Source organism: Acanthaster planci, linkage group LG16 (assembly GCF_054643075.1).
Source record: "Acanthaster planci isolate LZ-2023a linkage group LG16, COTS_SCS, whole genome shotgun sequence".
Classification (NCBI taxonomy): domain Eukaryota; kingdom Metazoa; phylum Echinodermata; class Asteroidea; order Valvatida; family Acanthasteridae; genus Acanthaster; species Acanthaster planci.
The window spans coordinates 8,841,163-8,867,633 of NC_141792.1; the positions used below are offsets into that span (position 1 = coordinate 8,841,163).

A 26,471-nucleotide genomic window follows, 5' to 3' on the forward strand; every position below is an offset into this window, starting at 1 on the left:
AGTACTGTACATTGCCTTTGAGATCCTGCTTCAGTGTATTTTCCTCACAGGAAAATCAAACCACACGACTGGAAGCCCTACCTAGGTATGTTTTCACTTGCTCTGTACATTTCGGTGTACAAATGGTTTTTTCAGAGACGCAAGCAATGCTGGCGCAAGGCGCAACGCAGGCTAAAGCTGCACCATTGAGAAAGGCCATTGAACCGGAAATGAAATCAATGACAGAGGGCGCTGCTACTGTTGATCGACGTATGATAACAAAATGTGTGCGGAGCTAATTGTGGCAAATGAACGTGCAACTCGCAACTAGAAAAGTGGCCAGAAGACACGTACACCCTAAGTTAGGTGATTATTTATGTTTACATACGAAATATATTGTGAATTACCGTTCGAATAGCTCATTTGAATATCATGTGACTGTTAGCTGTTGCTTTTGAGTGTTTTATTACCTCGAAATATGCTGCACAGAGAGATATTTCCCGTGCCCGGCCGGAGGCCTAGGCCCTACATCATTCATGCCCACTACGATACTAGTGGGCCAACTCACGTTACGCTTATGCTAAACCCCGCCCCCTGAGCGAGGGGTATGAGAAGATCAGTCTGTTAACATGTTTAACCACATGCTGCTGAGTGATTTTAAAAATGCAGTGCTCACATAAGGGAGATTTTCAAGATGTTCAGTTTTCAAAATTTCTTCAAAAATTCATCATTTCAGTTAATCGACATTTACACCGACACAAATGACTGTTGGTCAAATGGTGTCTACTCTAAGCTGTCAGGCAACCTTCATTGACTCCTGAATTTTTCAGCCAGGCTTGCCACCCTGTAAAGAGAGCCCAGAATTGTGAGGTGTTGCGTAAGTTCCTTCGTCCCCAGTGAATGCGAGTGGCATCTTTTCAAACGTGGCTGGATTAGCATGCAGTGGTGCTGTGTCGCTCATCAATGGGGCCCTGAAGCACTTTTGTCCGCGGTGCTAATATGCGGGTGCACTATGCCCAAAACAGTGGTATACTGTTTAACCCCTTGACGCCAGGACTTTTTCATGAAAGCCGACTCCGAGAATTCCAGCCTTGCTTGGCCGCGAAGGCCACCTGCCAAACCGCGAATTCTCGGTTTGTGGCCCTGTGTGCTCTGCATGCTTTGATTTGCACAGTGAAAAGGCTGATTGGTCGGTGGCGTGCGGCTCTACTCAAGTTTCCATATTCCCGTTGCCTCATTTCAAAGTGGGAACTATTGTGAAGCTAGTGATTATGATGCAAATTTGGCCTTTTCATTTCTTGGCAACACACAAAGGCCAATCACCATATACATGTATACAACAGCCAGGGTGTGCCTTTTCTCACCATCTTCGCTCGAGTGTGGGCCGAGAATAATAGCTGAAAAACGGGCTGAGGGATCTCAATTGTTACAGTGTTCTCCGATGAGACTTGGGGTTAAAGACAGTGACGGAACACCTTTGAAAAAATGCAAGCCAAAAAATGATGGCAATTCCCAGCAGCAGGTTTTTGTTCCAAGTACAGTTTTTTGTTACACGGACCAGCTCTTTTTTCCCATTTTGGGCACCCTGGCCCTGCGTATAAACCCATGGTGCTCAAAATGGGTATCCCCGCCAGCAAGTGGTTAACGTACATGTATGTACATGTGGCAGAGCCAGAAATGAGTATGTTATTAAATACACATTTTTACATAGAAGTAGCTCCCCTTTAAAAATGTGTAACTTTAGTTATTAAAGTTCTTGATTTTTTTAGTAGTGACTGTGCCCCCGTTTATTACCCCAGCTTCCCCCATACATGTACATGTATCATGTAGCCACATGGTCTGGCCTCACTCAGTGTAGCAGATCAGCAGGGACCAGTCAATGTCTTGTTCCTCCTAACTGGAGTGTGGGTTTTCTGCTTTAGCCCTATTCTGCTAGAAGTCAGTGATTGAAGTCTGAGTGTAAACTCATAAGGTCCATTTTACACACTGTGTTGGTTTTGGTTTTAGTTCTTTTAAAGTTTTGGCATTTTGATGTTAAGTCTTTTCAGTCTGGTAGTCCTTTTCCTTTTTTTTTTCATTTTTGGGGGTTATTTTTCATTCGTAAATTCTTTTGTGTCCTTTTTTTTTAAATCAAATGTTGGTGTCTGAGTCCTTATTAAATCAGTTTCCTGCAACCTGTCCCTCAAAGATCCTTGGTTTAATTAGAGTTTCTTGTTCTTTTACAAATCCCCCATAGTGTGCCATTTTTCTCTGTTACATACACCAGCAAGTAAATTAATTTGATTGTTTAATTTTGTAAATTAATTTCTTAACCATTTTTTTACAGTCACTTACCTGCGCCTAAACTTCTTTTTGTTTGTTTTCAACATGCAGAATAAATATTCCGTCCCATTTGTCCGCTATGGTTCACGTTTTGCCTTGCCACCAATTTGCTGGTGACCCGAAGACACTAGCTTTGTCTCAAGACCCCCTGACGATCTTCGCCTCCCGGACCCAGCTGTTTGTGGCCACCCTGCAGCACAGTGTTAACGTGTACCGGCTTGGGGACGGTTCGTCCGAAGGTCATGGGTCACTCCAGCACAGTTTCACCACAGCGGGGCTGGTTCAACAGGGAGTGCACTGTACCACCGGTTTGTTGAAATGAAGTTTAAAGTTAATGGCTTAAAAAAAACAAAAGCAATAAAAACAAACATCTGACTGTAGACACCAGTATCTAAATTTAAGGCATGCTATTACCCCTGCTCACCAGTCCTGTAAATCATTCTCAAGACCATCGTGACTCCTCCGAACTTAAAGAGCTTGATTCTACCACTCCAGCAAAATTAAATGACCAATCAGATGCAAATGTACCTGATCCGGACCGTGACAATTAGTCAGACGTCTCCAGAGTCACTTTTCATGCTCCAACGGCCTTCAGTCGTTCACCTGTTGGAGGTTTGAGGACCTAGCAGGGTTGATTAATGACCTTAAAACAGTCGCCCACATTTACGTCTTCATGGAATGCCAAACTTTTACAAAACAAAGAGCTTAATTTGCTCATTCTGATGCAAACGAAAACACCATTAGTGAAACACAATGACCCTATTACTCATTTTCACTGGAGTAGGTCATTTGTGATCTGTCACACTATTAACTGTGGGTGGTACACTACTGACAAAGTGTTTTGCCTGTGGACACAAAGGACTGCAATTCCTCTGCCTGGTTTCTACCTCCAAGATGGGGGTTCAACACACTAGGCTGTGGGGCAAAAGCAGCTTGTCCACTTAACATCTGCGAATAAGCAGTGGAGGGGGGGGGTGGAGGGAGGGGGGAGCTATTGATACTTGACTTAGATTGTACCTGTAATACTGCACAACATTCTGTATGTTTATTTGTAAACATGTTTACCAAGTGACCTTGCATATTAAATGCAACAATGAGGGTTTTGGCACTGTTTTACAGGGTTTCCTTTGAATGCACTATGCGAAGCTAACACTGTATAATGAAAAGTTGGAATTGGAGCTTTTCCAAAATCAATACATTTAAAGAGAAAAGCTAAGATGCCAACAAGTAAGTGTTGTATAGCACTGTTTGGTATTTTTGTATGCTGTAACTCCCAGATCCCCAAATTGGTTGTAGGCACCAAACATAATCGGCTCCACTGCGATACGTGTACATTACTGAGCAGCCTTTGCACGGAACATGGAATTGCAGTGACTGTGCTGTGTTTGCAGCATTAAATCACATTGCACGTGAATGAGCTGACCGGTACATGCATTGGCCCACAGTGGTTAGTCATCACTTGACTTCAGGTTTACAACAGCTTTCCACATGTACATGTATGTATTTAGTTGTGATTGACTTTGGTTGATGTCACACAGGCAACTACATCGCCACCCTGGAGGTGCAAGGCAACGCACAGCACCAGACGACTTCCCTGCGGGTGTACTTCAACTGGGAGATGAGTGGGCGGCACCTGGCTGTCCGGGCTCGAGTTGCCGGAGGTAACTCGGGCTATGCCTCTGAACGTTGCAGTTGCGGCTAGAAAAGACACTTGTGCTGTGGCTCTTTGCCTCTGGTTCTTGTGGCCACAACCATTTTCCATTGACATGTGCTGTTTCTAGCCTCAGCCGTATCATTTTTGAAAAGTGTCTTGCTCAACCCACACCCTTCCAGATCCTTTAGAATCATTAAGGGGATTTTCCAGAATCGTGGAATGTACAGCCCAAGTGTTGTTGCTGTAAAGGGACTTTTGTCATTGATATCTTTCGAAACTATCGGAACAAAAAAGTGTTAAAGTTGTCTGAAAGACTTGATTTTTGAAGAGGATAAGATATACTGCCAAATCAAAACCCATTAATATACATGTATTGCTGCTTAAGTCATTTATATTGTATTTATATGGCATTTTGTACAGTAAGCCAAGGCACAAGCTATTCACATGAAGTATGGCCAAAGGATTTCTTTGTCATTTTTCGCCTTGTTACTTATGACTGATCTTGTGAAAGGGCATGTGAAGGGTCTTGTAAAAGGGCTTGTGACTGGTCTTGTGAAAGGGCTTTTGACTGGCCTTATGAAAGGGCTTTGACTGGTCTTGTGAAAGGGCATGGTAAGGGTTTGTAAAAGGGCTTGTGACTGGACTTGTTCAGCTCCTGTTGATGATTTGACTATACACCATCTGCACAGACGAGAAGCAGTCATTCACTGGCACAGAAGACGGGCTTGTTTAAAGTTTCCCAACCAGACTCATTCAGACACATGGCACACCTGTGACAGACCTTACTCTCAAACGGAAAATGGTTGTGCCCGCTCGGTATGCCTTGTACTGAACTGGCATAACCCTTTGCTCATGGTGCGTTCCTATCAGAGGACCACCGTCATCATGAAAGCATGCCATTTTGTTGTGGATAGTCATTCTCCAGAGAATAAACTGGATGATTCCTGTCTTGTTCCCGCACACCCCAGGCGACATCCGGGAGCGAGGCGCTACCGTCTCCACGTACCATCTGGACCGGCGACCCAGTGCTGGCCGCCAGTTCGAGCTAGTAGAGGTGCAGACCCCCGCCCCAGCCCAGTGTCTGGCCTGCTGCCCGGCCACAGGGAACCTGGCTGCCGGGGTGGACAACACAGTGTCAGTCTACCAGTTCTTGGCCGAGTGCATGGACTTTGATTGGCTGATCCAGCTGCGCATGGGCCTGATGGTGCGGGAGGTGTGCATGTGCGAGGGAACCATCGCCTGCATGGGAACGCAGGAGTTGCAGGTGAGCTTAGCTTGGGGTTCATCCAACCAGAGCGTATTCCTAAGATACAGGGCTTTTTATACAGACCACATCGGAAAGATTGTGGGAAAAATGCAGTACCCTAACCCCATAAAAGCTTATTGTTTGACTTTTGTGCAGCTGGGTGGAGAGGATGCCGTGGCCCCCTCAGTCTTTTTGAAACTTGTACCAACAGGGAGAATGTGCATTTTAGGTATATCTGTGGAGTGTCAAATCTTACAAGCGGTTTGTTGTAGTCACACATATTTCACTTCTTCATGAGTTGCTGCTTCTGAGTTGAGTTGATGTCAGTGGAAAAGTTAACATTTTGGCCACCTGTCTTGCAAAAATTTGTTTGCAAGAACAGTCCACAGATTTTCATGTTGGTATCAAAATGATTGCAAGACATAAGATACTGCTTAGGGCTTGGCAGAGGCACAACAACATTGGAGAGACCACATGGCCTTCCCCCTTCTCTGTTGGGATAATGTTACCATGGACATATATCACAGGTGGTAAAAGTCCGTGTCTGGGACATGGCTGGCCGGGAGGCACTGCGCGGTCGGTCGGTCACAGACACCGAGATTGTCAAGACCCAGCGCGGCAAGCGCCGGGTACCGCTGCTGATCCGGCCGGCACCCTCTTCCCTCAACGGCTCTGAGTCAGACGGCACCGGCAACCAGACCCCAGCCTCGCCGTCCGCCTGGAAGCCTGCCGCCACTGAGCAGCGGAAGGGAAAGTCACGGGAGGCCTGCCAGGCCCAGCCCTACTTTGTCATCGCCGAGGGAGCGGCTTTGGACTGGGACTTTGGGATCGAGACCACCTTTGGCACCAATGGCAGCAGGGCAACATCTGCCCAGCAAACCACCCCGGGCAAGTAAGTAAGTGGTATGTGTATGTAGCTTACCTCACTCTAAGATCAAGAGTGCTTCCCGTGAGGGGATAATACCAAATAAGAAGGTGGTAACTCAGGGATCACCTTGAGGTTTTACAGGGTTTTAAGTGGGGGTACTTCATTGTGAAGCTTGGAGTTCCTGCCTGTCCAAGTTACATTAATTTTCCTGAAAAGTCTCTTGGACGAAGTTTTGTGCCGAAGAGATGCAGTCTGTAAAAATGCCATGGAAAACTAGTTTCTCTCTGTTATTGGTGCAGCGCGTCTGTGTATCTCCCAAGCATCCAATCAGAGGATCCCTACTTTGAAAGCTCTGAGGACAACTGGGAGATGATGGGCCCAGTCGGCAGATTTGAGGGGCACCCAACTCACATTCTGTTTCCGAGGAGGCGTACTCGCAAGTAGGCATTCTTTTTTTGCATTTCAATGTCAAAACCACCTCATTCCCAAGCAATACCAATTCCAAGAATCCAGCAAGATACTGTGCAATTTACAGACATCGAGGGTGAGGGCTACCCTTTGTAATAGTGCCTGTCTGAAAGTCTTGTTCTGTCAGTGTCCTAGAATGTATAAGTACTGTGCACTACCAAAACCGCTTACTTTAAGCACTTTTAAATCAGCATCATGCATTAAAAACGTCATATGATACAGCAACAAGACTATGTGTCAGGTCAGTAGAAAGCCTAGCATGAATGTTGTCTCAACTGGCAACTAAATAAAGTCAGAAAAGTGTACATGTAACAATGTCTAACTCAGCAATGGCGTTAATTGTAGTATTCTGTTACAACTTGCAATCTGAAATTGAAATCTGAATTCAGGGTGGGAATTTACATTTACTTTGAAAAATGTTTACAAAAACTTCCCCATACCATATAAACGTTTAAATCAACACTTTACAGAGGCTATCGCTGTCTACCTTGTTTTCATATATATATGCATAATTATATACATAAGTCAGACAAGTCAGATTTGTTTAAGTCGGATTTTCACTTACATGTACCTCTGATAGAAATCGATTGGAACATTTGATTTCTCATATTTTTCTTCATAAAATTCCTCGCCTAAGTCGGATTGCATAAGTTGGACTTTTGCTTTTCTCGCACAAATCAGCTTGAAACATTTGTTAAAATACTGTATCTTTTACCTCTTTTAAATTGGATTAACAAAAAAAAAGATTTTTGTACATTTATTTACTCCAGTAAACACAGAGATTTTTGGAATTTTCTGTAATTTGGGCGCTGGCTCCAGTAGGCTTTCACAGCAGTGGTATCTGCAATGCCACGTCTCATGGGCCACTCGTGTACACATCGTACTTTTCAGTAGCAGCCTATAACCTTTGCTTGAGCTCCATCTCTTGCGCTGCTCCCATTGCCATACTGCATGAATGAACTTGATTTCCGCCTGGAAAATGTCAACATATATGTGGCCACGTAATCACAGTCTGCATTTTTTATTGGATAAGGTGGCTGGACGAAGTACGGCTACCGAAGTACACATACATTGTGATGGCCAACGCTCAAGGTTACAAACTCGTGTAGCACATGTGATTGGTGAAGCATGCTTTGATTCTCTGTTGTAGATTAGGCCCTAAATGTATGTGTAGTGTGGAAAGAAATGATATTTGGTGTTAGAAACATTGCGGTATTACTTTATTTCATTCTTTGTGAGCTGTGGCTGTTATATGGCTGGAGATCAGTGACTGTGTAATGCATATCTCCTTCGCGTAAGTCTTATTTTCACCTAAGTCGGATGAAATCGGTCGGTCCCATTGGATCCAACTTATCAGAAGTTTAACAGTGCACATGATCCAACCAGTGTAAAAATGTAGATTGCTGTTGGGACATTTAAAACAAGCAGTGTTTATTGTTTTAGAATCCACTTTTTTCTCAATTACATGTATATATCAATGCCGAAAAAGCAATATGTAACAAGCATCATTTACAAAAAATAGGAATGGCAGATTGCATCAATCAAAAGGTCAAACATCTAAAAGAACAGATTTGAAACATAATGTTTAAATGTTGTAAGTCTCCCACCTGTAATCTGGATTATTTACCTTTAGATTGTACATCGACATCTGTGGTGTTGACTGGATATATTTTATTTGACAAGGTTGGTTTGTGGCTGTTCCAGGTTGAAGACAGCATTGACTCAGTTACTCTATCGCCGCTTCATGTCCGATATTTCTGAGGGTGATAACAGTCTGCAGTCCCTACAGCTCCTCCCCACTTATGCCACTGGTAAAACCATAAACTAAAGAATAGTTCAGAAAGTATTGTTCAGTTGCTTGATTAAACAACAAATGTGAGAGTTATTTAGTGACATTTTTCTCTCAGATTAATATAAAACGTCCTCTTGAAAGTAAATGTTTTGTGTTTGGGAGGGAAAGGACAATACCCGAAACTTTTTCAACCAACAATCTAAAATACTCCTTGTGTGAAACTTGAACGAAGGAATGTGGGATAAGCATCAAACGTGGACCTACTAAGCTTAAAGGTACAAGTGAATCTCTGTCATTTCAAATTTGGATTTCTTGTTCGTGGGTAAAGATTCTACAGAATGTTTTGCAAGTCATTTACTCAATTTTTTTTTGGTGGATTTTTGTTTCCAGCTTCCAGCAGCAAGACGGAGCCCAGCAATGATCTCCTAGAGAGCAGCAATGCCCAGAACCTGGCTGGCCTGTGCTGCTTCTTCAGTGCCGCCCGGGAGGGCTACCTGTATGAGGTTCAGCCTAGGCCGCGCCTGCTGACAGAGTACACCTACAAGGCCGAGGCCTTGCAGGTGAAGGCAGGGCGGAGCCTGCTGTACGCCCTCACTCAGAATGGGCTGGAGACCTACACGCTGCGGACCATGGCCGCCGCCCTGCCCAACATGGAGGCCGTCGACAACATTGCCAATGTGAGCCCTCTGAATGTCTCAGATTTTGAAATGTCTGGAATAGGCCTCTGCACTGTTGATTTTACGCCTTGTTTACAGGTGCGCTCTCTTATTGGAGCCGGGAGGGGCTGGTAGATGCAAGCTCCATTGGAAAGCATACATGTAAACAAGGTGTGCTGTCCTGTTGAAATTCCAAGGTACCTTTCTTCCAGTGAGCATAAGAGCTGCTTTGGTATCCCTAACTCTGGATAGAAAATTGGGAATTTGGTTTGTCACAGTGTCAAGTGATAGTGGCTCGTCATTCTAGTCAACACTGAGTGGTCCATTCATCTTAATGCTCCAAATCACAGTATTTAAATGTCACCGAGTTTAATTTCACAATCCTGCTGAGTGCAGGGCTCTCTTTAGTACAAAACACGTCTAATCAGACACACACGTTAGGACTGCATACCTAGTGTGGGCATTCCTTTGCTTTTGTGCAGTTACAAGAACTCAGTGGAGATCTCGATGCTCATCTTTCATGAAGTGCTTAGACTCTTTTGAGCGAGATTTTTGATTTCATTGGCTGTTCCTCTTCACTTTGTCATGATAACCTTCAACCCAAAATGCCTCCAAATCTGTTTTTCAGATCGGGGAAACCTTATGAGGACATGGGCAAGTCCACACATGGTCTCCCCTATCCAGCTGTGTGGACTTCAAATAGAGGTCCACACAGTGACTGACATGCTTGTATATCAAAACTGGGTGGCCTGCTAACATTTCACACAATTTGTATGTGCCAGGTGTGCCAGGTTTGTGGTATTTTGACTCACTTTGCACTGTACAGCCAAGCCTCACTATTACAATATCACCTTTGCAGTGCAGGTTGGTTTAATTTACAGTTGTGCAATGTATAGCCGTAGCAATGTTTCCAGTGAAAATGCTCACAAAGTTAGGGGTGCATGCTACAAAGAGAAATACAAGTAGTCTCAGTTTCTAAAGATTTTGTGGGTTTCTGTTCAGATGTTGAAGCTGAACTTGACCCAGAGACAGTTTTTTTTTAGTATGTACCTTTCATTGTGACTCAGGGCATCACAGCATTTGGCGAGAGTACATGAAACTTTGTCTTTTGGATCTTGTCTTTGCAGACCTGCCCCCCTGCCACAATGGACATCAGCCTGGTCGGTCTAGAGCCCTACCTTGGCGTGACGCAGATTACCATCAGCCAGGACCACGTCATGCTCCTATCCAAGGCCAAAGACAACTCAGGGCAAGCCATGCCAACCAGAGGGTAAGTAAGTACTTGAAGGAGGTCACTCAGGAGACCAAACTTTGACTTGGAAATAAGGTTAGCAGCTTGATGTAGGGATTATTTCACAGTAAAGTTGCCTCATCATTTCATAGAGCTGCTTAAGCACAAAATTTGCTTATGTGCGAGAAAACCTTGCTTGATAAATCAGGTAACCAGCCAAAACTCCATGTGATGTATATTGTTTTGGGATCGTATTTAGCTATCTTTTGGTTAGCATGACAATCAGATACAGTTTGAGCTGGTAACCTTTGTTTTTTTAAGCGATGTTTTTTCACATTTTGTGCTTAAGCGGCTCTATGAAATTGGCCCCTGTATAGACTAATCTAGCGAGATAGCTTATTATTATTAAGGAGCTCTTCTATTTGGTAAGCCGCAGCAGCTCAGCTGCAAAGAGGCATTCAACGTGCACATACCATCTGTGTATGAGTCTTGTGCCACCACAGTAGTGGTTCATATATTTGTCGTGGGATTAGTCTGTTTTGATACTTACTTTTGGCCTTTCAAAAAGGAATATTTAAACTTCCTAAGACTGCTGTAGATTTGCCAGTGAAACTTGCAAGTCCTCCCCAAACTTCCCAAAGTGGGCAAAGCGCGCTTCCTATGAAACGTGTCACAGATGTATTCGCAGGGAAGCATTTTATAGCTGTTGCAAGTGGTGAGGAGAGGCTGTTTAGGTAGCTTGCCCATCCGTTTGACTGACACCCCATAAATTCGACCTTTGGCCGCCAGTGAGATGAGCGCCAGCATATCCAGCAAAGCCAGTGCGGTGTATGTCCTGGAGCAGGCCCCTCTGACTGCTGTCTACCGGTCGCTGGCCGATCTCGGGGAGCGCTACCGCAGCACCAGCCCCATTGGCTACCTGCAGAGCCTGCTGGAGGGCCACCTGCTGCTGAGGACGGCCGCCAACCTGGAAAGGGAGAACCCTCGTCACCAGCAGACTGAGCAGAAAGGTCGGTGCTGGAATGGGTTTTCATTGGGCTTTGTCCCCAGCCAGTTTGTGCAGTGATGAAAATAAAACTTGTTCCTACCCATTAGCAACTGAGATGAGGGGAGGGACTTATTGGATGCTGCTTTATTAGGATTTGTGACTCTATCAAAGGATCATTATTGGTTCAAATCCAGGTGCTAGTTATATATTGTGACCTGAAATAAGGCATTTCATACCTGCTTGCCGCTTTCCACTGCATGAATGGGTACCTTTGGAGACAGGTTACTGTGTTTGATGAGCGGTTCATGCCTAAAATGGCTGCATTAGAACTGTAAGCTCTCTGCGAAACTGAAATGGTTTCAGGAATGGTTGTGGGCCTGATGAGCGAGGACAATGCAGTGCCTTGCGCACTAATGTTGTGGTTGCGTTTGCTTTATTTTACATTGTTAACTGGGCTTGGGCATTTGCCAAACGGAACCTTGTCTTTGGCTAAGGTTTTGTATTACCAATTTGTATGCCAGCCCAACATTTACTTAGAAAAGATTCATGATTGAACTGTGCAAACTCTGGCCTCGTTTTGTAAAATTTCTAACTTTTTGAGCAGAAAAGGGACAATTTATTTAACCAGTTTTCATCAGATTTACTTACCCGAAAAGCTGCTAGGGGTGGGTTTTGTAACTAACAAATTCTGCAACCTTGCAACTGTGCTTCAACCCAACTCAAGCACGACGCATTAATACATCAACCACGAAAATCAAAAAAGAATTCTTAAATGAGTGTACACATCCACCGTGGGCTTACACTTCATTCGCTGTGAAGTGGTTAACCAAAGCTCATGCTTCAAGGCCCTCAGTTAAGGGGACAAATCCAAGGTCCTGAAATCCCTAAGATACGACAGGGGCCACGGTACACAGTAATGTCTCACACTGGTGCTGGATCCAGGAATGTGTGAATTCAATGGTTGTATGTCTGAATGAATGAGGGATTGGTCACCAGACTGCAGTGTTGTGTTAACCTCATGGTGTTTTGTGTAACTGTAACATCAGTAATGATCATTTGGACTCCTGACTTTTGAAAATGACTCATTCTTTCAACATCTTCAAGATTCTCAGAGTTCCGAATCGTCTGACGAACTGCGCTCTCTCTACCTGCAATCCTGTCTGCAGCTGGCCTTGCACTACTGCAGGTAAGTAGACCAGAAAGTTTTTATTGTCAGGGGCTAACCGCAAGTAAACCCAGGTAACAGATTTGTAGAATGACTAGAACACAGTGGCACCACATCAGATGGAAGACTGCATAAGATTAAATGACAAAGTTAAGCATTTATAGGTAGATCATCTATTATCACTGTTAAGATATATACCAATAGTGCTGTCCACCTGTGAATAAATGAAGGTCCTCGTTTTTTATTTAGTTCGTCAAAGAAGTGGACAAATTACACTTCACTTGCTAACTTCACTCTTTTTAATGCTACTTTGTAGAGGAGAAACAACGGATTGGCATCTGACACTACCATACTTCAACATGTCCGAACTTCCCCTGCAGAAAATTATCCAGCTTTGCCCGAAGCCGTACACGGCCTTTGAGGTATGTGTGGCCATTAAATTATCTCATGCATATTCATAACAAAGATTTATTCTTTTCATTGGTACTGGTTCTGTTGTTTCTAGAAGGTTCGAAATGGCCGGTGCCCATGAAGCCCGTAGCTTGTGACTTGACTCGAGGCTAAATAACTTGTGATGGACTCTTCGGTGACTGCATGTCAGGATTTGAGATGGATTCATTAGACTTGTACACAAAAAGGGAGGGGGTGGCCCTAACAGCTTGATCTTGGGATTATTTCACAGTAAATTTGCCTCATCATTTTTGGCCAAAAATGTTGCCCTTTTTAAAATTACAATAGATCATGGCAAAGGTCCATCACCACATTGGATTTTATAAATATTGACCCTTGCAAACCATTTGTACATCATCTGTACAGCATTGCCAACTGTACTTACCAGTTGTTGACTGCTGTGATGCAGGATATGAGGCGAAGCCAAGGGTGCTGTGCATACCTGAGGGTGACATAAATGTGAAATTTGGTTATGTTGCCTTGTCACATGATTGTTCTGAGCCAATGAAGAAGTGGTATTCAACAAAGAGGTATGACAGTTCATTTTGCAATGTCACGTTGCCCAGCTGCCACAGGGTGCTATTAACTACAATGCAGATGATGTGCATTGTCTAAAAAGTCAAGGATGCCAGATTTCAGGCAAAAGCCTGCAGGGACCAATTTCATAGAGCGGCTTAAGCATAAAATCTGCTTAAGCGGGAAAAAACTTTGCTCAATAAACAAAGTTCAGCTCAAACTGTATCTGATTGTCATGCTAAACAGCTAAATACAATCCCAAAACAATATACGTCACATGGAGTTTTGGCTGGTTACCTGATTTATCTAGTAAGGTTTTTTTGCTTAAGCAGCTCTATGAAATTGGCCTTTGGTTTTAGGCTTTTGTTGTAAATGTTGTGTTGATTTCAGGCCTGTATATTGAGGCTTCTCTGGCCTATAGTTTCAGGCTCTGGACAAGAGGTTGACTGGCTTCCCTGCCAAGTTCTGTACATGCTCACCCCTTGTGGGTGACATGTGCAGTGATTCGGAGCACAGTTTACCTTTTCCCACAATGCAGTGTATGCCTATGTAGATTTGAGCTAACCATGGTCTTTACTGTGACTGGCTGCTAATCTCTCATATCTTTTTAGGATGAGGAGATTGTGACCGGGGCAGGGTCTGGCATGATCCACTACTTAGACTGGGCGCTCTTTGACGAGAACAGCACGGTAGAGGTTGATCAGGTAAGTACGGTGGCCTGGCAAGGACATGAAAGTTGAGAATTCCTTTTGCAAACTTGAGGAAGTCTTTCAAGGTAGTCACTTCAAAATGATCTACATTTTAGAGTGTCTTCATAAAAAGTGAATTTGGACCTCTACAACATTTGTTGTGGAAATTCTGCATGGATAATGTTGGGAACTCATGCTGGTCCGTGACACATTTCTTAGGGACTCGCACTGATCGAAGTATGCAAGATTACATCTTAACGATCCCATTGAAACCTTTAAAGAGTGTGGGAGAGGGGTTGAAATCAACACCCTTTGACATTTCTGCCAATATTGTCACAAGTGATGCATTTTTCTTTCATGCTGAGCCTTCAGGATTTTCATCAGTGTTGTCTTGTAATAATTTTCATAATTTTATAAAAACGGGATGCACTGTATCTCTTGGAAGGTCCGCTTTTCTGAGACTGAGGACAGTAGAAAATGTTCATCTCTCCTATTGATGTGTTCGGCGTAAGGCGTGAGGTCAAAATACAAACGCTTTTGAAAGCGTTCAACACTTTGTAAACGGTAAGCCTCACGGACGGTCAACATCCAGCAGACGAACGCTTCAGCAAGGCTGGCCAAACCGTTGCGGTCGAGTGCACCTTGCACTTCGCAGCTTCCAGTAAACAATGGACAGCTCATCGCATTACGGCATCATAGACTTCTGCGGTCTGGTGGATGAGTCATAACAATAGCTCTTTACTTTGCAGCTCCACAGGAGGATTTAGATCGGCAGACTGTTTTAAACATCCTGATAAAACACGTGTATTGAGTAGTTGTATTGCGCTGTCGGTTTCCAGACCCAGTCTTTTCAGGTCTCAATACCCTGTAACCTTGATATTTTGTCTCTGCAGAATCGAATATACTAACTCGAAATAGTATTTACCTGAATCATACATGACGTAGTGTTCTGTTCGCCAACATGTAGTTACAGATAAAACCTTTTTTTTGGCCCGTGTGCACAAGCTGGGGCTCAGCATTGAGCACTCGCAGGTTTTCATGTGTAGGCTCGAGGAAGACACGTATGCGAACTACGCGCTTTCTACTTAGAAGCTGCACCTGCACAATTTAAGGATACAAGTACATGTTTTTTCTTGAAGTCAATAGTACATGCGTGCACGTTGCAATATGTTTTGTACGTACCATTCTTTTGTACTCTTTGAATACTTTGTGGCTGCACAAAATTCTTGTTGGAAAAACAAACACGTCGGGTTTTATACTTATCTCTGGTGTTTGACTTTACCTATTAAACTTAAATGCACAGTAAATTAAAACAATGAAAAATTTAATCTAGTGCTGCCGATGAACCACCGAACCGAGGCAAAAGTCATCAAACAAGGCACTTTTGAGCCGAACCAAACTGTTCGGTTTGGATGTACGGCTTTAATAAGGCATTTTATTGATGGTACAAGGGAAAACATACAAAAATTAAAAAAAACTTAAAAAAACGACTTGTACGGTGTGCTCCACACGTGCGTGAACATACTGAAACTTACAATGGCCCGCATCATGAGATGGTTGTAAAAAGCATGTGGTGAGAATCACTCAGAAATCAACCAAGAACACGCAACGTACGGCATTGTCGCTGATAACATTTCTAAATTCTCACTACATCCAATTGTGCTCATGTATATTCAGATTATTATTTTATTTGCCAATCTACGATAGTCACGCCCTTACGTTCCATTTTAAGGTAATGACGTTCCATACTAGGCCAATGGTCTCATAAATGGAATGCAAAACGAATTTTGGTTGGATGCCGATCACAGTCGGACTCGCGCTCGATCCAAGGCATCCCCGGATGAAAATTTTGCCAAGCGGTTCAGTGCATGCTGTGCTTCAGCGCAGCGCGAGGAGATTTTTGTTCGCGCAGTGGCCTAACTTGCCTTTCAGTTGACCATGAAGGGTTTGATCGTAGTGCAGATGCGTTGTAATGGAATTTGCCAGATCTCAAATAACAAAATGCTGTTATTCCTTCAAAAGAGGCTGATGAAAAATCGCCCCTTTGGTCACATGCATGCTGTCCTTGGAAGTGTTCCCCCTCAGATATGCAACGAAAGCCATTTTCGTAGTTATCAAAAGCCATCTATTTCGCAAAAATAACCAAAACACAATTAGCTCGAAATTTGATTTTAATCTTGTATTCTGTACTGGAGGAAAGTCCTAATTGAGCATGCTGTTTTTTTCTATTTGCACAAATCTTACGGTCGTTTTGTTGAGTCAAGCGTGGTCCGAACACAACCGCTTCTGGTTGGCAAAACACGGTTGGAAACTGTCACACCCTCGACGATAACTTTATATGGAATGTACTCGTAAACAAACTCTTGGCAAAAAGTTTATAGAAAAGGTATTCAAATCAAAGTTGCTCGCGGATCGGGAGAGATAACAGATTCATAATTTTATACGTAGAAATACTTTATAGGCCTTTGCAGCATGATCGTAGCGGGCCTTAAGATGTCTCAGTGTGCATTGTACTTATACATGTGTGTACATGTCCGAACCCAACCGATCCGAAGTTCGGCAAAAAATGTCCAAGCCCTGTCTGAGCCGAACCAAACCTTGGCACATACTTGCAGCACTATTTGATGCGGAGTTTGACATTTTTTTATTACCTTCAAAGAATATGGTACACGTGACAGAAGTTCCAAATAAATTCATATTGCGTCTATGTGAATATTTCCTTTCATAGACGATAGATTAGGGGGTAAATGAGGCAACCGTGTTTGGCATTCCCCGTCACTCCCGTATAAACGCATTTATTTTCCAGTCTAAAAAACGCTTAAACACGAACAATTATCTTGGGGCGATGCCTTTTTGTCATGAAATACCAACTCAAAACGTATCTGAAGCTAGATAAATGCCTGTAGCCTGGAATGCAGTTGATTTTGTGTCTTCCTATCACAAGGTGTTAACCACTAATCCTCACGGCCAGCCCAGGAAGGCTGACCAGGGCCAATGAAGTTCTCCGTGAATAGGATCTTTTGTTCACATCCATGGCTGTGCAGCTACAAACTCCATTGTTGTTAGGGTTGCTCGTGAAGCTAGACAGTCCAGGACAGACGGTTCTTTTCAAACCGTTGAACTGTCCAACACCAAAAGACGAACGGAATGAAGGGGGATTAAAACCAACCGTTCAACTGTTTCTAAACCGTCTGTATTTTGACCTCACGCCTAACCAGGCTGACATAAGCAAGGTCACAAAGTGTAAAATGATCGTAACAGAAAAATGTACGTTGGATTGAATTGAAACTTCGCAGATGTACTGTTAACGCAAAGCCCCTATGCCCTTTTTGCTAGGGACCCTCTTCAATCCTCCAGAATCTCCAATTTGTGGGATGAAAAATGGGATTCTCCCTCAATCCTCCAAAAAAGTTCTTGAAAATGTTACTTGGAGGTGTGCCTACTGCCTCAATCCTTCAAAATCCTCTAGCAATTCCTGTCATTGTGTTGAGGCAGTGCGAATGGCATTCTTCAGCAGTGCCGTTGATTCAAAAGAAATATCGGGCTGAATTTAAGCAGGACTGAGCAAAAACAACAAGGTCTAACCCATGACCTTCATGCATGGCATCCTTTGCAATCAGCCATGCACTCTCACCGTTCACCCCCAATCCTCCAAAATCATCAAAAAACCACCCGAAAGATTTTGGAGGATTGAGGAGGGTTAGGCTTAATGAATTCATTACACGTCAGTGAAGATTCAAAAGACTGGGCATGGGACAGCTGAGTTCTTGGTGGGGCGGGGGGCAAAATCCGCTACGTTATTTGTACAGATTTTTCTAGCGCCCTAAACATTTCCTCTTCCCACTGTCTTGCAGGAGATGGCAGACAACATCTTGAAGTATTTCATGTCCCTGGCACCCCAGCATTGTAGCAAAGTGGTGCTCTTCTCTAAGATTGCATCTCTCGTCAGTCCCGACAATGCCCTGAGCGTCCTATCTAAAGTCAGAGACGCCCATCAAGCAGGACATCAGTAAGTGCCAGACGTTCGGTTTTTAAGAGGATAGAAGGTAACTTAGTGCATCTGAACTAAATAACATACTTTGTTTTATCATCTGAGCATTGGCAGGTAAAATTCACCTAGCAAAGAAGCTTTGTGATATGTTAAACTTTGTCGAAGAGCACGTGCAGTGTTTGAAATTGGGGGGAAGGGATGGGGGGATGGGGAAAGGTGGGGGAATGACGGTCATGAAATTTGAAAAGCGGGGGTGGGGGAACCATACTGTATTAGAGGGTGATGTTCATGATAAAGATTTACATTTGTAATGTGTATCAAATTCATGCAGCATCTTACATCAGAATGTATATTCATGGCTTTTCAAAATCGCTTTCCCTTTTTGGTGATATTGCAAACATTTAGCTTTAGGGAAGTCCAGAAAATTCTTCACAATCCGCTTTAATTTTTTTGCTCATTGCAAAAAGTGTGTTTCCTGCATTGCCAACCAAGGCCATCTACCCCAGCTGCATATGAGCCTGTGTTGTTTGTTGCTGATTTCAGCAGCTCAGATTTACTTTAGATTTATTGGACAATGACCAACGGAACAGCTAATTTTCTAAAATTCTTTTTTTTGTCCTCCTAGTGTGAACTTTGTTGGAATTCCAGGAAGATATGTGTGAGTATTGAAACCTTTGTCAATGTAGAGAGTGCAACTCATCCCATTCAAAATTCTATTCACAACTCAATTGTGGAACTTAAACAGGATCATTTGTATATGAACTTTCCAAAGGGATACATGCATGTAGAATCAAGGGGAACCTACTGTAGCTTGGAATTTTGACATTGGCACTAAGAGCGTGGAAAACAACATTCTCAGCATCAGTCAAGGACCTGTTTATTTATATGATGGTTAATGCACCTTTGAGCAAGTTAGTAAAGGCGGTTCATACTACTCAGTGGGAAAGAGCATACAAATGCAAAATTGTGATGTCAGATCAAATATTCATGCAGGGAATGTGCAAACGTTGAACGCATTTCACTGCTGGCAAATTAAATGATTTGGGAAGTTAAATTCACTGCTCTTTTTTGCTTGCCTGAAGTATTAATCAGTCTCAAGATAGGGGACAATGCAAACCCAAATAGCTTTCAATCCTTAAACAGGTGGAAGATTAAGGACTGTTCGGGTTAAGTTTCAACAGAAAGAGCTAAGAAGTTGCATTATTTTCTCTTCATAAACAGCTGGGGCAACCTGGACCGCTTGGCCCTGTCGGAGGCGTACCTGCGGCTGGGCGATCTGGAGCAGGCGGCCACCACCCTCTGCACCCTGTCCGGGGAGGAGATCACCCAGCTCTGCACTCAGCACTCGTCCCTCCTGCTACAGGGAGAAGACCAGTTCTCACACCTGGCCCAGGTACTTTCTTGGTCACATTCACCATGATCACAGGGTAGTCTTTGCGAATATTGTAAGGTGATCTCCAGTAGAGCTAAGAAGTTGCATTTTTTTCTGGGGCTGGGGCAACCTGGACTGCTTGGCCCTCATTCACCATGATCACTTGGTAGACTTTGCGAAAATTGTCAGGTGATCTCCAGTGGACAGTTGATTGGGTGGTAACAAAACATTCATTGGAGGTGATGACTTTTGAAGAGCCCATAATGTGCATAGCACGTAACATTGGTGATCACTTTTGTGCCCAGTGTGAACCTTTCTGGTTAATTGTAGTGAGAATAATATGTTTTTTGTTAATGTGGGGAAATGTCAAACTGTTGGCTTTCAGCCACTTCATGCTGGATGCCCTCTCTACAAGTGGGGATTTCCTGTGTTGTAACGAGACGTATGTTTAAACACGTTCTGATCTCTGCCAGATGGCACCCATGCTTTTCCACACGCTTAGCAACATTGTCTCTGAGTGTCCAAACAAGGGGCGATGCATTGTGCACTGTTTCATAGATGTCAAACAAATGACCACCGGGTGTCGGCCTTGTCACACTTGACTTTGTAAAGGACTGTAGTCGTAGTGTCTTTTCGTTTTAAAAAGTTAATATTTTGGCAGAATATACATGTAGTTACACCCCGGGAAAAAAGTCGTTGCAGAATACTGAATACTATCTGCAAGTGGTGAACAGCTCGTATCTGGGCATTTTTTCTTTTCCTGAACTCCTGCCTGCTGTAGTTAATTCGGCAACAGGAGCCGGAGAGCCTGCTGTCTGCCCTGGTTCAGCTCATTGATGAGAACACTGTCTCTCTCTTCACTTGCATCAAGCTGCTCAGGGTGAGTGTTCCCTTGTCTTTGCTTCTTTCAAGAATTTGGGGCATTGTTCTCTGGGTTTAAGTGGAAGAGGCCCAAGAATTTTTTTCTAAAAATGGTTTTCATATCAAAGTTAAACTTTTATGGTGCTTATATTTCTCAGTCTCGAAAAGGCTTGTTACAAAACCAAAGAAGAGAAAACAAAGAACAGGAAAAAAGAGCCAAATGGGCAATTAATTTGCAATTGTGACCTGATATCACAAAAATAAATCTGTATATGCTTACATGAGTAACAACAGATTGAGTTCTTGTTTTCATATATTACCCATATTTTTGTTATCTTCGCAATTTCTTTCTGTAAAGTGCAATGATCATTTATGGAATTGCCCTTTATAAGCGCTTGTATCATTATTTGGTATTCTAATGAAACTTCCCATTGATTTTCATGGTACAAGATTAACTTCAAGGCCTTTCACCTATAAGTTGCTCTGGCAGCTTGTAGCTCATGTGTTAAGTTTGGACACAATTTGCACCTTAAGTCATCATTTCTGAACTTCTGTGGGTGAGAGCAACCTTGTTCAGATAAAAAGGTCACCAAGGCCGACATGTTCCCTCCAGTCGAAATAGCCTTTTGAGTATCAGAACTGGAGGATCTTCTTCCCTTCCTCCCCGAACTAGTCCAAAATGTTTTAGTTTTTTTTCTACAGGATGAGAACGAGTCACTGACCTCGCTGGCCAACAGTCACCTCAAACGCTTCCTGGAGGAGGTCGTGTCCACCAACCATCGCCACACGGTGCTCCCTGGTGCAGCAGTGAGTTAAACACCGGCGCTTTGTGTAGCTATGTTGCACTTCACACTTGTACCAGTTGTAGGCTAGTCCCCTTTCTCTGCCATGCCAATAATAATTACAGCAAGTAGCCATTGTCCACAAAAAAACATGACTTAAATTTCTAGGATGCCCTCTGTCTTTTGTTTGGAGCACACTTACAAGTCCATTAGATAGTTTTTAAACAGCATGATCAAATTGTGGTGATCAACGTTCCCAAAAAGGAAAAAATTATGGATTTTTTTATGAGTTGTGATACATGTTCCAGAATCTACAGAGAAGATCAATTTATACATGCCCAATTAATACTTAGGCATAGTGATGACACTACCCAGCCATTGATGGAATGGGTTCGGAAAATTTGGGCCAGTTTTTAAAATATCCAGATGCAGAAGTCTTCCCTCTTGGATCAAGTGACCATGGTAGCTGCTAAATGAAGAACTCCAAGTTGCACTACCTTTAAGGCCATAGCTTTGTCCAAATGACCTGGCTGGGGAAGACAGCACCATGCAGCCACTGCCCAAAGGTTTCCACAGGCTGTCTTATCGGCAGCTGTTGCTATGTCATTTAAACAAGGTGTGACTGGGCAGGCTTTGCACTTAATGAGGGCCGGTGACCTACTGTAGAATTATCAAGTCAATTGCAGCAAAGCACACAATTTCCATTCCTCTTACAAAAAGCTGCACTTTGCATTTGGACAGGAGCTGCTGGTGGAGGTATACTTTGAACGTTTGAAGAAAGGAATGTCCAAGGGTGCCCCCCTACGCCAATCATCGAGACACACCCATATTGTGAGTAAAACATGGCACTACTTTCAGTCAATACCCAGGAGATTTTCCAGTACTCTGCTTTGTCTCTTTCTCAGGCTCTGCCTTATTTTTAACCCCTTACCTTGAAGTTGGTAACTCTTGTTGACTAAATCAGATATGCTGAAACACCGAACTCCATGCAACAGAGGGTGACAATCCCATGAAAGCTTTATAGTAAGCAGTTTACTGCACTCTCTTATTTGACTTATATGCACATGTAGTCCTCTCATTGTCCTTACACGTATCCATTCATTCCCCCATCATCAGTTCTCTGGAGGGGGCTGTTTCCACAAGACACCTGAATGGATGGATTACCTTCCACCCTTTCAAGGTATTGTAAGCTGTCACTTGCTGTAAAACGGTGTTTGCAAGCTGTTCATTGTTTGTTAGTGGACTAAATTGTCTGCCTACGTTTCTTAGAATTGTTGCCTTGAAATGCAAATTGTTTGCAGGGGCTTGAGAGTACATGTTGAGCAATGTACTTTGTGAGATTCGTCCCTGCGTCAAGTTGTCAAAGGCTGACAACTTACAGACAAGGTGTCTTAAATTGTGGGTTTACTTCTATTCCTTGTTGAATCTTTCAATCAATGGGTATACTCTCAGTGGGAGTGCCTAAGTCAGTTTTGTATTACTTTGCTCATGAACACTTAAATTGAACAGTTTTCACTTCAGGATATGAATAGTTTTATAAATTCTCTGGATGCAGTGGCGAATTGCAGTCTGCAACTTTTTTGAAGATTTGTTTATTCTTTGTTCGTTGTACCTCTATGATTTTGCATGGGGTGGGAAGTTATTTTTTTACCTCCAAAGCAAATCACATCTTTAGATTGTCAAAGTGTAAAAGTGCAGTGGGTATACCTGAATGGAGGATCATTTTGAACTCACCAGTGTCCATATTGTCCGACAATTGACTCATTTCCTTCTGTTATTTGTGTCAATAGGGCCAGAGTCGCTGACGTTCAAATGCCTGCAGGCCGTCAGCCCCAGCAATGCCAGGCCGGCAAGGGGGTTTATGGGTCGCCTGCAGACCCCCATCCTGGGCAAATTTGGAGGTGGTCCCTGGCCAAATGCACCTGGCCAATCGCAGCAGAGCAGGCAAGCGGGGGCTGATTGGAAGGGGGAGGAGCAGATTGTGTGTCCATGCTGCTGCTGTAACGATGATCTACTCAATATTCAGGTTTGCAACTGGATTTGCCATTTCACATATTCATATGTATTTGAATTTTTCCTGGATATTTTAAGACTCGTATAAAATTGGTTTTTTTTTTTTTTTTAACAGAGCCTTATCACCTCCCCCTGTGCCAGTCCTGCTCTGGCTAGGCAGGTCATGGGACTGATCAAAGCTTTGAAAGTGACCACACCCCCTCCAGCCATACCTTCCCCAAGTGAGACAACTGTGGCAATGGCCATGCCTTCTGAGGCCACACCTGCTGCTGTCACACCCACCACCCCTGCTTTGAGCCAGTCCCTGCAGTCCCTGGACACAGTCTGTCGGTCAGTGCTCGATCCCCAGGCCATCCTGGAGCTGCTGATCAAAGAGCATCCTGGGCTGGTCCTTGATTACGCCCAGGACACGTTTGGCAAGGACACCGCAAAGTAAATGGCAACTGCTTAGTAGGGAAGAAATGCACCCAAGCACATATTGACTGTGTACACTTATATTGGCACTGAATGACAGTTCCCTGCTAATGATAGAAGCATTGCTCTAGCTATTGCCGAATCTGTTTGTGATAATTCATTACAGTAGCTGGCTTTATGCTTCTAATGTGACAAAGAGGAGGGCTTTGAGATATCTGACTTGGATTGGTCTATGTTTGATGACTTTGGGGCTTTACTCTTTTGAAGACAACCTGACTATTTTTACAATGTAAAATTTTCATGTACCTCTGTTACCATTTCTTGCATCTGCAGTTGTCTTTGAACTGGGCATCTTACCAGCTGTGTAATTCTTGACTCTTAAATTCATTTGGCCTGACTTTTCCTTCTCTGTTCCTGTCAGAACCAGGAACCTTAGACTTGTGGGGACCTCAAGATTTTATTCTTTTTTCTGCTGATTTGCTGCAGATGGAAGGAGCTGCTGAAGATGCTCTTGGATCGAGGGGCGGAGATGAGTTTGACATCCGAGGGGGACGGAGATGGGAGCAGGGAGGTGCCATCCACTGAGCAAGCCGACTACCTGCAGATCTTGACAGGTATGCATATTGCAACTTGTGAAGGACAGGCCACACCTCACTTGCCTGACTTTGGCTGAAAATGACCTTTCCATCCCTGTGGAATCAGCCAGCAGTCTCTAAGTGACTTGGAATGCAGTGTCACCAAAAAAAAAACTTGGACCAATAAACTACCAGAGGTTCGCGAACTTGCTCTGCACCTCATAGGCCATGTTCAAGATGTTCAACTGGACTGTGTGTTCTGTCTACGAAAGGGGTATAAGATTGAGAAAGTTTCAGGAAAAAAGGTGTAAATGTCAAGAATCTTGAGTCCTCTTGTAAATGTTTGTGCTTTCAAATGCCCTCTGCCATATTTTTGTCCCTTTACTCACTTTCTCTGTCATTTAACATAGCCTTAGTAAATAGGACTATTTCATACTGGTTAAACCTTGAAATTGGCTTACTATGAAAAAAGCTCTAAGCTGAATCACACTTCAGCCGTGAATGAAATTGTAAGACCATCCCATCAAATGACAAATTTTTCACAAAACTAAGATCTAGTGAGATGTGCATCTGCCATTGTTCATTTAAGTAAAAGTAGCTTGTGACTTGTAAAGCTGTTTAACTTCTGATTAGCACAGCTTTAGCTTTCGTTCATGGCATTAAGTGCTGTTCCCAGCCCTGCCATATTTATTGACCCTCGGAGCACTCAAAAACTGGTGAGACCTTAGCTTGTTTGAACGTCAACCAGCCAATCACCAGACTGGTGATTTTGGTGGATCTGTTTTTGTTTCCAGGGGTCCTGGGTCACGCCAGTAACCTCCTGGCTCCCGAGGAGCTTCTCCGGTGTCTGCCAAGCGAGGGCTCACTCTCTTTCTTCCTGCCGTACCTGAGGCAGAGCTGCTGTCGGCAGAATGCGCAGGTGCTGCACCGGAGGCTGATCAAGATGCTCGCCATATAGAAAGATGTAAGACTGTGTCTCTGTTGGGCTGTGAACTTGTGAGAATAAGTTCAAAAAGCTGTGGTTAAGAATCAAGGGTTTCATTCCAAAATAAGTTATACGCCATTCAAAAAATGAGCAAATCACAATTATTAAATATTTACAAACAAACAGAGGGCACTGGGTCTCTCTAAATGTTGTTTTGCACTGTTAATACTCATTGAGTTTTTTTTCTTTTCACTGAGTAAAACTCCTAGAAATTTGCTGAAGGCAACCGCGAGAAGATGAAATCGGGAAAGGACCAAAATTGCGCTCACTAAATTTTGGAAATATACATGTACTCTTCAAAGGATGGAATACAATGACATGGGTATTTGTAGTGGAATATTTCAGAAGTCACTGTTCTAAAGTCATCCATATCTCCAATTCTTTTGAATGACATTACTTGGTAGTTTCATTGGATAGAAGGAAAGGTAAAGTGTCTTGAAGTCTAAAACTCAATGTGACAGATTGCATTGTTGTGCTGAGATATAGTCAAGCTTACTCATTTACAAATGCTTACGCATTACATAGGAACTGGGCACAACAGAATTTTGTCCCCTGTAGCGTAATAGTTGTTTTGTAGCCTGAGCAAAGTCCTGGTCCAATTGCCAGGAACTCTGCACATATATATAGCAAATATAACTTGAGAACCACCCGGTAGCAGTTTCACCTGTAATTTTTATTTTTTGCTGAGCATGTTTTCCTGCTTAGCAGATTGTAGCAGTGCCTTGAATTCGACCCTCCCTCTTTGCTGTAAGTGGAAAACAAAAAAAATGCAATTTATAAAGAGTACGTGGTGACCACTTCTAGATGCTTATCAGCAAAGAAGAATTAAAGTCTCAAGCTCAAGGCCAGAGAACTCTAATATCAGGATTTGTTCGAAAGAGGATATTGCAAAATGAAATTTTGTTAAAGGGTTTACCCTTTGAAAGGAGCCTGTATATTTTGATCTACATAATTGTATATTTCTGTTGGTCGGTGTTGATCCTGATTATTTTCAATTCCTGAAATCCAGCCAGATTTGTCTAGTCCAGTGTAAAGTTTTGATGCTGTAGGTGCTATTTATTTTTCAGTTAATGTGGCGCTGAAATACTGTGTGCTAAATGTTATCAAATGTTAATCAATAACTGGAATAAAAAAATTGCACTCTTGTTTTATTTTTCTGTCTCCTTTTTTCCAGTCATGTTGTAGTGTTGCATTGGGGGAAATTCACAAGTTTCTTTGGCCAAACGCTGAACTTGATTTTCGGGAAACAATGCACAGTACAAAGAGCGAATCCAAGAAATTGTGGCTCCAAGGAACCTCGGGCAATGCCATGAGTTGTGACGCCCATCATAATGTATTTAGTAGCACTAAGAAGGGACAATTTGGAACAGCCAGAAATATGCTCTTTAAAAGTACGGATTTGGAGGGCTGTAAAATATATATCTATATCATAAACATCGCCTCCGGTGCCACAT

The 26,471-nt window shown here is 43.2% G+C and overlaps 1 protein-coding gene across 1 annotated transcript; it reads left to right on the forward strand.

The window, feature by feature from the left end:
* Positions 1-233: 233 nt before the first annotated feature.
* On the forward strand, positions 234-26,162 carry hps3 (HPS3 biogenesis of lysosomal organelles complex 2 subunit 1). Its single transcript, XM_022253595.2, has 24 exons — positions 234-345; positions 2,353-2,609; positions 3,840-3,962; positions 4,924-5,219; positions 5,729-6,093; positions 6,369-6,509; positions 8,242-8,348; positions 8,720-9,006; positions 10,113-10,255; positions 11,006-11,226; positions 12,309-12,390; positions 12,686-12,791; positions 13,947-14,039; positions 17,879-18,033; positions 18,641-18,673; positions 19,237-19,408; positions 20,169-20,267; positions 20,951-21,055; positions 21,772-21,861; positions 22,147-22,210; positions 22,821-23,056; positions 23,159-23,475; positions 23,944-24,071; positions 24,827-26,162. The coding sequence occupies exons 2-24, from the start codon at positions 2,381-2,383 to the stop codon at positions 24,988-24,990; spliced, it is 3,756 nt and encodes a 1,251-aa protein (XP_022109287.2). The 5' UTR covers positions 234-345; positions 2,353-2,380; the 3' UTR covers positions 24,991-26,162.
* The last annotated feature ends 309 nt before the right edge of the window (positions 26,163-26,471 follow it).

Excerpts from the sequence above, each read along its gene's own strand:
- hps3 (XM_022253595.2), top strand. The coding sequence starts at position 2,381 with ATGGTTCACGTTTTGCCTTGCCACCAATTTGCTGGTGACCCGAAGACA. Across the intron at positions 6,094-6,368 it reads CAGCAAACCACCCCGGGCAA|CGCGTCTGTGTATCTCCCAA; the intron begins GTAAGTAAGTGG and ends TTATTGGTGCAG. Across the intron at positions 22,211-22,820 it reads TTACCTTCCACCCTTTCAAG|GGCCAGAGTCGCTGACGTTC; the intron begins GTATTGTAAGCT and ends TTGTGTCAATAG.